Genomic DNA, 12,294 nt, shown 5'->3' on the forward strand with positions numbered 1-12,294 from the left:
GTCTTGGGGAGGAAGGAGGGAAAAGAAGGAGGGGGAAATTTAAAACTCAAAATCTTGAAAACTAAAAATAAATAGATATTTTAAAATGAAAAAATTATGTCCCAACTCTAAATCTATAATCTTACTATCATCCTGTATGACTCAATCACCTCATCTCTCTATGACTCAGTCTCTTCAACCTATAAAACAAGGAGGGAGGGAGAAAAGGTCACATTGGATAACTTCCAAGGAAGACTTCTCCAAGCCCTGGCATTCCACAACTAGTATCATCCTTTGCATCATTCTCTTGGCAAATAGCTTTGGTTTTCTTAGCACAGTGATTTGAATGGACTATCACTCCCATCATTCAGTGCACAACCTGTACCATCACGTCCTCGCTTATTGGTTGCCTTTTAAATCGCTCTCCATTTGTTCTCAACAACTACCTTCTTAATGAATTTAGGAATGGAAAGAACTGAAGCTGGTATCAAGCTCAAAGTCACCATCTGTGGCACAAATTGGATAATTCTTACATTCACTAGATGTTCTTAGGAAGTGAGGCACCAATAAAACCCTGGCTATAAAGTCAGTATGTACATACCACTGTGTACACACATGATCTAATTCTGGAATTAACAAATGGTAATGATTGACCCCTAAATAAATGTAAGTATTCGCTTATGTTACATAACAGAATTAATTCCCAGGCTTTATTAGCAGAAAAGGTTGGCAGACCTGTTTGTCTCATCTACATAAGGCTCACCATCACAAATTTAAGTGGCAAAATCATCTTACCTTAGTCGTTCTTCTTCTTTCTTACGAAGATTGAAATCTCGCTGAACCACCTGAAGAACATGTTCTGTTTCATCATCTGTCAAACTGGAAAGGTCTAGTTTCCTCCCCATGGTTGGTTCAGTCGTGAACACCAACAGTTAAAAAAGACCTAAAACAAAACAAAAATAATAATAAAGACAGTGATGCGAGTATGTATGCAAACCAAAATCTTGATGACAAGAAAATTGAAGACTAGCCATAGTATATCATCCAAAAAGGGTTCAGTAAATTTCTAAAGGATTTATATATTTCTATTTCTAAAGGATCATATTTATATTTAGACATGCACATATACATTCTCTCCATTATGGTATTCAAGAAATATATTCTGAGTACTTCTTGAATCATGTCTTAATTTTAGGGTGAGAAAAGTCCTCACCTCTGACTTTACCAGTGTAAGGCACTCCCAGTGTGGAAATGCCCTCTGCTGATGCAGACTCATCTATAACCAAAAAGTCTTATCAAGTTACCTGAAGTTACCTACACTGAAGGTTAGATGACTTGCCCATTTTCACATAGCTAGTATATGTCAGGCAAGAGACATGAGCTCATTCTTATAGGGTCAGGATGGAAGTGAAGTCTTTAGGTAAACAAATACATCTGACTTTGATGGCAATCGCATAAACATTACTTACTAGAATAGCCCTATTTTTTTTCTTCTTATCTCTCTGCATCTCCTCCAAATAATCTGCTTCTGAAATTAGACTGATCCTTATCCATTTCCAGTCATATATTTCAGAGACAGACAGCTGTGTCTCAAGGTTGCATAACATTAGAATCTGCTACAAATCTCCAAAGGATCTTGAAAGCATTTCTACAAGGTTGGGCAAGAGAGAGTAAAATGCTCTAGGTTCTTTTAGAAATTGATCATTTTCTAGAGGGAGTTAAGCTCAGAACATCCAAACACTGTTTGTTTCATACCTAAGACACGTGTCAGGCATATATCAAGAAGCCACATTGTAAAAGATTGCTGGAAGCATAAAGCCATGATGTTAAGTTTTCCTAGTGCAGAAACAGTTGATGAAATTTCCATTGAAATAAATTTAAGAAATAAAGGCAAATTGAGTTTTGGTTCTATTTCTTAACAGAAAAGCTAACAGGTTTGGGGAAAGTATTCATAATGCATTTACCCTAGTAAATTACCCTATTTACCCTAAATATTACCCTCATTATTTTATTCAAGTTATTTTTGCTATCTTTTTTGTTTCCATTTACGATACTGAAGATTCAGGTTTATGAGAAAATGAAAGCATACTTCTTTGACTCATAGCCCCTGTTGGAGAATTCCACACTCATTTGGACTAATCTAAATATTCTTTTTTTTTAACAGGAAAAACAGTATCAGAATAAAAGAAGAATTGTATTTGCAATAAAAAAAATACAATTTAATAAGCAGGATTTCATATCCAGGAGTACTTGTCTTCCCATAGACCCTCAAGTATCAACTATTTCCTTTCAGATCCTGACTCTCTCATCCATTATTTTAGCTAACCCTCTCAGATTTGTGTTATTGTCAAATCAGATGAATGTAACATCTGTATCTCCATCTATACATTGATCATAAATGTTTAACAATACCGAGCCAAGCACAGACACCTACAGGCATTCCATTGGATGTTTGCTACCCTCATTGAAAAGTTCTAAATCTGTTGACTGAATAATTAATAAATCAATAAATCCATTTCTAAATCCAGTGATTGAATAACCAATAAATCCATTGAATGAATCCATTTCTCTCCATCTTCACAAAAATAGTATAAGACATTTCATTAAAAGCTTTGCTATTCAAATCTAGCCTCAGAGACTTACTAGTTGTGTGACCCTGGGTAAGTCACTTAACTTAATTGCCTCCAGAATTGAAAAAAAAAAGGTGGTTTGCTACAATCTAGTTAAACTGTATTCATAGCATTCCCCTCATTGACTAGCTTAGGCATCCTGTTGGAAAGAGGAAATAAAGCCAGTTTAGCATGGTCTCTTCTTGACCGAGGCATGGTGATTCTTGTAATCACTTCTCTTTCTCATGTTCTCTGTGGGTTCACCAATCAAAATCAGTTCCCAGGATCTTATCAGATGCTGAAATCTAGATGGCACCTTAACTGATCTTTGAAGAATTCTGAAAGGAAGAGCTGTGGTAGAACAGATTTCTGGCAGGGAGAACAAACAACATCAATGCATAAAAGTGGGAAACAAGATGTTGAATAGAGAGAGCCAGTAGGTCTGGAATTTACAGCGCACATGAAAGAGAGTAAGATAGAACGAAGCTGAGGAAACTAGGCAGGAATGAGACGGCAGAGTGTCTAAAAGCCAGGTTGAAGAGTTTGTATTTTATCTTCAGGACATTGGGGAAAGCCTGAAGCTTTTTTGAGAAGAGGAGTGACCTGTTCAAATATATAGATCATGTTAAGAATGGATTAAAGATAAGAAGGCTTAAAGGTAAAGAGAATGGTTAATAGGATATCACAATAATCTAGGATAGTGGTTCTTGAAGTGTGGTAGGTGATGCACAAAACTTGAGTCCAAGAGGTCAAAATTATTTTCGTGATGATGCTAAAATGCTATTTGCCTATTAAAATATTTCTCCCTTTTCCAACTACATATTTGCATAAGGCCAGATTTTCTTCACATACTTGAAGCAAAATAACACATCACAACAGATTTTATGCAGAAGCAGATATGAGAATCAAATTGTCTTCTGTTATAGCATACAACAAAGAAATTCATAATAATATGTAAAATAATGTCACTTCTCACTTTTGGAAAATCTGTAATTTTTCATCAAAAAATGTAATTTATGATATATAATAGGTTTATTATTATTATTCAAAATTGACACATTTTAAAATTTTGTGTTTTAATTTCTAAATCATAAATTTTAATAGATATAACCCACATAAACAAAAGTCCTTTGGGGTCCTCAATAATTGTTAAGACTGTAAAGGGGTCTAAATATTAAAAGAGATCAAATAGGATGACATCTAGAAAGTGCTTGGCACAGTGCTTGACACATAGCAGGCACTTAAATGCTTATTTCCTTCCTTTATTCTCAAAGATGAAAAAGTTTGTGAACCACTAGTCTAGGTAATAGATAGTAAGGGATTCAACTAGATAGCAATGTGAGTGGGAAAGAGGCAGATGGAAGAGATTTTTTGTTGTTCAGTTGTTTCAATCATGTCCAATTCTTCGTGACCCCATTTGGGGTTTTCTTGGCAGAGATACTGGAGTGGTTTGCCATTTCCTTCTCCAGCTCATTTTACAGATGAGAAAACTGAGGTAAACAGGGTTAAGTGACTTGCCCAGGTCACACAGCTATTAAGTGTCTGAGGCCAGATTTGAACTCAGGAAGATGAGTCTTCCTGACTCTACCCCCAGCACTCTACCCACTGAACCACCTAGCTGCCCTCATGTGAGAGATATTATAGAGATAAAATTGAGAAGACTTGGCGATTGGTTATACATGAGCTATAAGGAAGAAGGCAGAGTTAACGAGAGTGTCAAGCTACCCCATGGAGGATAGTGGTGCCATCAGTAGTAACAGGGAAATTTAGGTGGACAAGTGAAACTTAGGGAAAAATGATGAGTTCAGTTTGGTATATGTTGAATTGAACTGGATATGTTGAGTGGTTTATCCAGGTAGAGGTGTATGAGTAAGTTCATAATGAGGAACTGAAGTTCAGGTGATAGATTTGGTCTAAATGTATAGCTCTTAGGGTTCCATGAGAATAGATGAGATCACTAGGGGAAATAACTTAGGGAGAGAAAGGCCTTGGGCAGAGGCTTGGGAACACATTGGGATGGGAGGAAAAGGATAAACCAGTGAAATAGGTCAAGAAGTAACCAAACAAGGAAGGGAACCAGGGAAGCAGGTCAGAGATACTAAGGAAGGAAAAGAGTTCCCAGGAGGAGGAGGAGGAGGAGGAGAAGTGACTCTTAGTGCTGAATGCTTCATAAAAGTCAAGGAAGGTTCACCAGTTAAAAGTTCATTGGCTTTATCCTTGGAGAAAACAGCTGGGGTTAGAGGTCATTCTGCAACAAGTTGAAAATTGTGTGGATGGTAAGGAAGTAGAGAAAGCAACTATATGTAACTCTTTCTATGAGTCAATCCATGATTTGTGTCCCATCCAAGTGTCTGTCTTGCCATTCACCCAACTACTACACTCTCTAGGCCACTGGGTCTCCAGGTACCATGTTCTAGGGGACTTAATTCACTTAGTTTTGGAATTTCCATTCTCTAGTCAAGCACTCCAGATTGGTGAGCAAATAAATAAATGGAAATTCACATAGAATACTAAATCAATATACCTCTACAGCTTCTAGCAAAGGGTATTCCATTTATCATGCCCCTTGCAAGTCTTTTCCACTTCTCAGTTGTTTCAAATTATTGCCAGCTGACAGAATTTCAAGTCCCTTTATATAAGGCATCAGGGCAGAGTTCTAATTATCTTGGGCTAATTACCTTGAGGATGGAGGAAAAGTCTGCTTATGCCTCTCACTCTTGTTTGGGTCCTAAAACTTTTTTATGAGTATTTGAATCCTGGGATAATGCCTAATCTCAAGGATAGCCCTAAGAAAAACCAACAAAATAAGCAATCTATGTATCTACAGCCTTTTTCTTTTCTAAACCCATTTTTCCCTTTGGAACTTGGGACATGGCCCCAGAGAGGAAGAAGAGTTTGAGGGAGCGTTTTTCTTTCATTGCCCCTAAAATCATATCATCTCATTGTCAACAGCCAACTTCACTGATGTGACAGGCTAGCTCTACCTGGTCCTAATCTATCAAAATAAACAAAAATCATATACTGCACTTTGTGATGACAGAAGCTTACTTCACCACCAAAGCACACGTAACTGAAATTATCTTTCAAGTAATTTAAACAGAAGACTTTAAAGTTATTAATAAATCTTTATATAGTTCTTCTGGAGATATAAAACTTTTATGATCATCAGTTAATAGCAGGGCTTTTAAAACTCAAACACATATAAAGTGTTTATGGTCACAAATTGTTTTCAGTTTATGGGTAACAAACTCAGTTGGACACAAAAGCAATTGGGGAGTGAAGAAAAATTCTACCCACTTTTGATAAGATGAGATAATCAGGATAAGATGGAACATTGAGATCCACAGATGAATCGGAAAATCTAATGTCACGCAGCTGTTTTGAGTGGTAGAGCTGTTCACAACAGGCAAAATTGACTAAAGGGTGTCTCTTGCCTCCACTCTATGTTCCTAGGGACCAGCTAGTTGAACTGCTAACAAGCAGCAGGAGAGTCCAAAAAGGAGAAAAGTCAAAATGCTTGGCCAGTCTTTCGGATCACTGGCTTTGTCTACTAAGACACAATTTTGATTTCATATATATTGGTTTATTTCCGAAAGCAAAGATAAATTTTGCATTATAGGCACTTATACCAGGAACTACTAATGAACTTGAAGTAACTACTACTCTGCCATCTGTGCCACTGGGCAAGTCTTCCTCTTCCAGACACATGGCATCAAGTTTTCAAGAACGTACATGGTTTGATCCTCAAAGGTCAGCATTCCTGATTACTGAACATTATGCTATGCTAGCATTCAGAATAGAATCCAATCAAACAGACTCTATGAATATAAATCACTGTGCTTGAGTGGACTGATTTATAAGAGGAATGTCAATTAAAATGTTTAACGGAGAGAGAATTCTCTGATTGGACAAAACCAGAGACTGGATGAGAGCCCCTGATAAGAATTAAATAGATTGGTAACTTAGCTGCACTTGTTAGAAATAAAAATGCTATTGTGTCTCTTACTACAATTCATTCCAAAATGGGCTGACTGATCCACATGGTTTAAAGAATGTCACCAATTCGTACAGATAATACAAATGTACCATTTTTCATTTAGAGGTTTTCTTTTTTTAACTCAAAGTCAGTACAGGTTGTTGAATATTAAGGTGGAAAACACTTAGTCCAACACTTACCTTTATAGATGAGGATATCGAAGCCCAGAGAGATAAAGTCATTACCCCAGGAATTGATAGTAAGATAGTAAGAACTGAGATGAGAATTTAGGTCTTCCCAACTCCTAATCCAGTTGGTTCAAATCCTGGGTTCAACCTGGGTTCAAATCCATACAACACTGATCATGATGTCTATGTTACTTTCTCAGTAACTTCAAGTAACCAGGTAAAATTCCCCCCAAACCTTAATATTCCTCCAGAGAAGTCATAATGGGATGCTCCATCCTTTGGTGTAGGTGAAGGCCCACAAGTGGTATGATTTGAAAAGGGCTCCTAAGTAATAATTCCTTGAGGGAAGAGACTTTTTCTTTTTTTTATTTCTTTTTCTTTTTTTCATTTTCTTAAAATCCTCAGCACTAAATGCTAAATAAATGCTTGACAAATGGAATTTAATTGGCAGGTATTATAACAGTACTTACTATTCCACCATTTAATGTTTATCAGCAACTGGTTATCCAAAAGTTATTATCATGTAGGACTACAAGTCACACTCATGGTTCCCCCAAATACATGCCTGGTGATTTTGGGCAAGTGGTAAATTCGATGAGCCTGTGTGCATTAGGGATAAGAGTACCTTCAATGACTACCCTAAAAGCTTGTTGGTAGGATTAAGTGACAATACATGGGGAAATGGTTTTCCCACATTGTCCACAGTTATTTGTATGTTATATTGAAAGGGGGGGAAAGGACTAGGAAAGACATGATTTTTTCTTAAAAAGAAAACTTACAAAATTAGAAAGACTTAGGGCCTTGCAATCTTTATGTTCATACAATGTGCTCCTGAAATGGAAATGCTAGGAATTTTACTTCTTGAAGGGATAATTCCCTTTTGTCAAAAATGGCATGTAAAACCCCCCAACTTTTCCTTAGAATGAGTTTATGAAAACAATATACTGGGTGACCTCTTATTATTTATAATTCTAAGTCTCTTACTTCACACTCAGTTTAAATTCTTTACTACAATGCCCCTAACAGATGGTCATCCTCCCATGATAGAATGTCTCCAGTGACAGAGTGCTCATTACTTTATAAGACAGCTTGTTCTTTTTTTTTTTTAAAGCTCTTGTTAGAAAGTTCTTCCTTTGCAGTGAGCCAAAACCTGTTTTCCCATAATTTCTATTCATTTTGCTCCTGCTTCTGTTCTCTGGCTCTCCCTTCCAGTCCCACTAAGCTGGGTTTCTCTCTGGACTTTGCCACCATAATTCACTTGCCTTCTCAAGCTGGAACTTCCCTCCACACCTGGAGCCTTCTTACCCTGAAAGATGGTATAAATCCATATACATGCTGGCTTCCCCCTTTCCTATGGGTGAGCTTACTCTGGGATCTCCATTTTGGGGACTGACCCAGGCTAGTCATTCTCCATATGCCTCCTGGCTGTGCTTTTGACTCTCTGAACATTGGCCCCATGTCCCACATGATAAATTTTCAGCTTTACTTTATGTATTGTCTAACCATTAGAATGTAAGCTCCTTGAGGGAAGGGACCGTATTTGTTTTTGTTCACAGCTATATCTCCAGAGCTTAATGTTTGATTAACTTTGAAGTTTGGATTCAGTCAAAGGGCCAAACTTGAGGACCTAGAGGGCCACACGTGGCCTCAAGGTCACACATTCCCCACCCCAGGCTTAGCACATAGTAAATGCTTAATGATGCAAACATGTTTGCCTTTCTCCCTTTGGAGCAACACAGAATAAATGTCTTCCTCCTACCACATGGTAGTTGTTTACAGTTGATGACATTTCAGATGCCTGGCCTTAGTTTGTTTTTTTCTGCTACAGTAAAATGGATTGCTGACCTGGCCATTCTATCAACCTCCTTGAATGCTAATTCCAGTGCCTTCCTTCTATTAATTATCTCCTATTTATCCTATGGGCAGGTAGGTGGTACAGTGGTTGGAGAGCTGGGTGTGGAGGCAGGAAGAATCATCTTCCTGAGTTCAAATAAGGACTCAGACACTTACTAGCTGTGTGACCCTGGGCAAGTCACTTAGCCTTGTCTACCTCAGTTTCCTCACTTGTAAAATGAGCTGGAGAAGGAAATGGCAAACCACTCTAGTATCTTTACCAAGAAAGCCCCAAGTGGGGTCACAGAGTCTTGAACAACAACAACAGAATAAATTCTAGATATAGCTTGTTTCACATATATATTTGTCTACATGTTGTCTCTGCTCATTAAAATGTAAGCTCCAGGAAGGCAGGCACTGTCTTTTGCTTCTTTTTGTACCCCCAGCATTTAGCACAGTGCCTGGTGCATAGCAGGTGCTTAATATGTTTTTGTTGATTAATTGATTGAAATATCACTCTCAGAATGGAATACGCATAGATGAACACAATACTCCAGAAGGTGTCTGACCTGTGAGCCTCTCCCTTCTAGTGACTGGATAACATGGAGCTATTAACATAGCTTTTCCCTGTTTTATTAGCAGTCTATGAACCACCTTCAGCCCAATAGCTTTGCAAGAGCTCTTATTGATCCCACGTAGACTTCCTCTTCATAGCTGGTTAGATGCCACGCACCTGCTATTTAGCAGACATCTCCTCCTGCACCAAACTGAAGCATTGTTATGATCTCATTTCTGCCGAATGAAAATGGGGCTGGAAGTTGCAAATTCACAGAGTAATCTGATCAAGCTCATCCTGAGGAGGCTTTATTGAATTTTCTCTCTATTATTCTGGGTGAATGCTACTTCTAAATTAAGGCTGCAAGAGAGTGGGGTAGTCATTTCCTATTGCATTCTGGCCATATCTTGCAGCAGATGGAGTTGGGGGCTAGTCTCAAAAGTCTTTTGACCCCACCATCTACATTTTTTAACATCAGATGCTCAATGCTTTCAAGGCACCCTTCCGAATCCATGTTTGTAGCCTAAAGCACTATGTATGTAAATACTACCTAAGACAGGTTTTGAAAGTAGGAACCTTTCTTAGTGGAGCTTTCCAAGAAGCTGAATTCCTTAAGTAAGAATCACACCAAGGGTTGTCTCTTTGTGCAGATGGTGAGATTCCAAATACATACATAAATGCATATATACATAATAGATATGTCTAGATTGATAGATTTTTTCTTTTTATCTTTCATTTACTTCTTTTATTTTTTTTACTTTTATTTCTTTGACCTTGTCAATATTCTTTCAGTATTCTGTCATAGAAAAATTAGGCTGCGAGCTCCTTGAGAGTAGCCACTGTCTCTTGCCTTTCTTTATATCTTCAAAGGCGTCGACCACATAGCAGACGCCTAAGAAATGTTTTTTGACTGACAGAAACAAAGATACCTTTGTGGTACCTAGACTAAAGTACATGTAAGACCCTTTTTAAAGTGTTTTTTTCCTCTTACAGACTTAATTAATCATCAACAAAAACCTTCACAAAAAATTATACATGAAACTAAAAGCCATCATTTACAGCAGGTTTTTTCAATGTACATATTAACTTTAACAAGATAGGGACAAAAACCTGTTTGCTTCCTTGTTCATTTCTGAACTCTTTCTTCTTTGTGCTTTTCAATATTTGGTTGCTATGGTTAAACTTCTTATTAACTTGTAAACATTGTGTGTGTGTGTGTGTGTGGTGTGTGTGGTGTGTGGTTTTTTGTTGTTCCTTTTTTTATTGTTCCACTAGAAACAGTGGGATACCATGGAGAGAATAATGGAGCAAGAGACCTACATTCAAATTCTAACTCTGACATGTGCTACATGGCAACTGGCCAGCCTTTTTAAATATATAATATGACATGATACAGGATAATATGCAAAATTACAAATGATATGGGGAGGTATGTATCCTGGTATTTTGAAGGCAGCGTTGCATGAGGAGTGTTAGGGTGTTCTGCTTCTGATGCTTACTACCTGTGTAATCTTGGACAAATCATTTCTCTTCCCTGGCCTCAGTTTCTCTAACTGATGATGTGATTAGATTAAGTGAATTCAAATTAGCATTGGGCCTAGAGTCAGGAAGACCTGAGTTCAAGTCTAGCCTGAGAGACTTACTATCTTTGTGACCTGGGCAAGTCACTTACTTCTATCTGCCTCAGTTTTCTCAACTGTAAAATGGGTATAAGAATAACAGCCTTACTCTGTTTCCATTTGTTTTTTGTTTCCTTCTCATTCATCACATTTAATGCTGCCATGTCTCCCTACCTACACGATCTGGTAATTGGTACTTATTTATAAATCTAAATAACAATGTTCACCTCCCACTTAAAATTTCTCCTATGGCTTCAGTTAAGCAAATGATTGTTCTTTACTTCCTATAACTATATATACTATTATAATAGATAGATAGATAGATAGATAGATAGATAGATAGATAGATAGATACCCATAACTATAACTTTACTGTCCTATAAATATTATGCATAATAGAGCAGTTGGGGAATTTCATCACAGATTTGACACCTGGCTGCATTTGGAACTGGGATGATATGGGACAGTAAGGAGATGGTACCATTAGGTAAGTGGATTTGGAAATGATAAAAGGGCTCAAGCTCAAAAGTCATGATGAATAGTTTGATGTCACCTTAGAAGGAAGTCTCCAGAGGAATGCCCCAGGGATGTATGCTTGGCCCTGTGCTATTAACACTTTTGTCAATGACTTGAACAAAGTCATAGATGGTGCGATGCTCCAGTTTTTAGATGACACAAAACTGGAAGGTAGAGCTAACACAGTGGGTGACAGAATCAGGATTCAAATTGATTTTGGCAGACTATAATACTGGGACAAATCTAATAAGATGAAAATTTAATAAAGATAAATGCAAAATCTTACACTTGGGTTTCAAAAACCAACTCACCAAGTACAAAATGGGGAAGGAAGAATCACAATAACAGATCTGGGAAAGAACTGGGGTTTTAATAAACTGAACACTCAATTAAATCAGCAGCATGCAATGATATATATTAAAAAAAAAAAACTAAAACAATCTTAGGCTTCATTGAGAGACCGAGAATAAGGAGACAATATTTCCATCGTACTCTGCCCTACTCAGATTGCATCTGGAATATTCTGTTCAATTCTGGGAGTTACAGCTTAGGAAAGACATCGATAGGTTGGACAGCACTCAACGGAGAGCAGCCAAGATGGTGAAGGACCTTGGGTCCGTGTTATATGAAGATGATTTGAACAAACTGGGGGTGTAGACCTTGGAAAAGACAAAACTCAAAAGAGTTTTACAGCTACATGATAGCTGTACTGAAGTAGCAGAAGGGGGAATCACGTGGGAAGGGGATTGCTCAGCTTGGCCCCAGTGGAGAGAAACAAGAGGAAAGTGGAGAAATTGCAAAGAGTTCAAATTAGATCTGATGCAAGGAAAAGCTTCCTAATGATCAGGGCCCTTCAAAAGCAGGTTAAGGCACCTCCAGAGGTAATGAATTCTCCCTCATTCTTCATGTAGATTTTACAAGACCAATTGTTGGAACAGAGGAGATTCTTATGCAGGTTGGCCTCCGAGGTCCCATCTAATTCCAAGGCTCTACAGCTGAGTTATTCTAAGGCCCATAT

General features: G+C 37.7%; 1 protein-coding gene across 1 annotated transcript in view; it reads right to left on the reverse strand.

Annotated features, from left to right (window-relative positions):
* MYRIP (myosin VIIA and Rab interacting protein) overlaps positions 1–12,294 on the reverse strand; it is a 431,689-nt gene that overhangs the window by 392,240 nt on the left and 27,155 nt on the right. The window contains 1 exon segment of the mRNA XM_078151731.1: positions 775–922. Within this exon segment, the coding sequence (XP_078007857.1) occupies positions 775–884 (110 nt within the window). The 5' untranslated portion in view covers positions 885–922.

This window comes from Phascolarctos cinereus, unplaced genomic scaffold (assembly GCF_003287225.1).
Source record: "Phascolarctos cinereus isolate Bilbo 61053 unplaced genomic scaffold, phaCin_HiC Scaffold_1;HRSCAF=81, whole genome shotgun sequence".
NCBI classification, from domain to species: Eukaryota; Metazoa; Chordata; class Mammalia; order Diprotodontia; family Phascolarctidae; genus Phascolarctos; species Phascolarctos cinereus.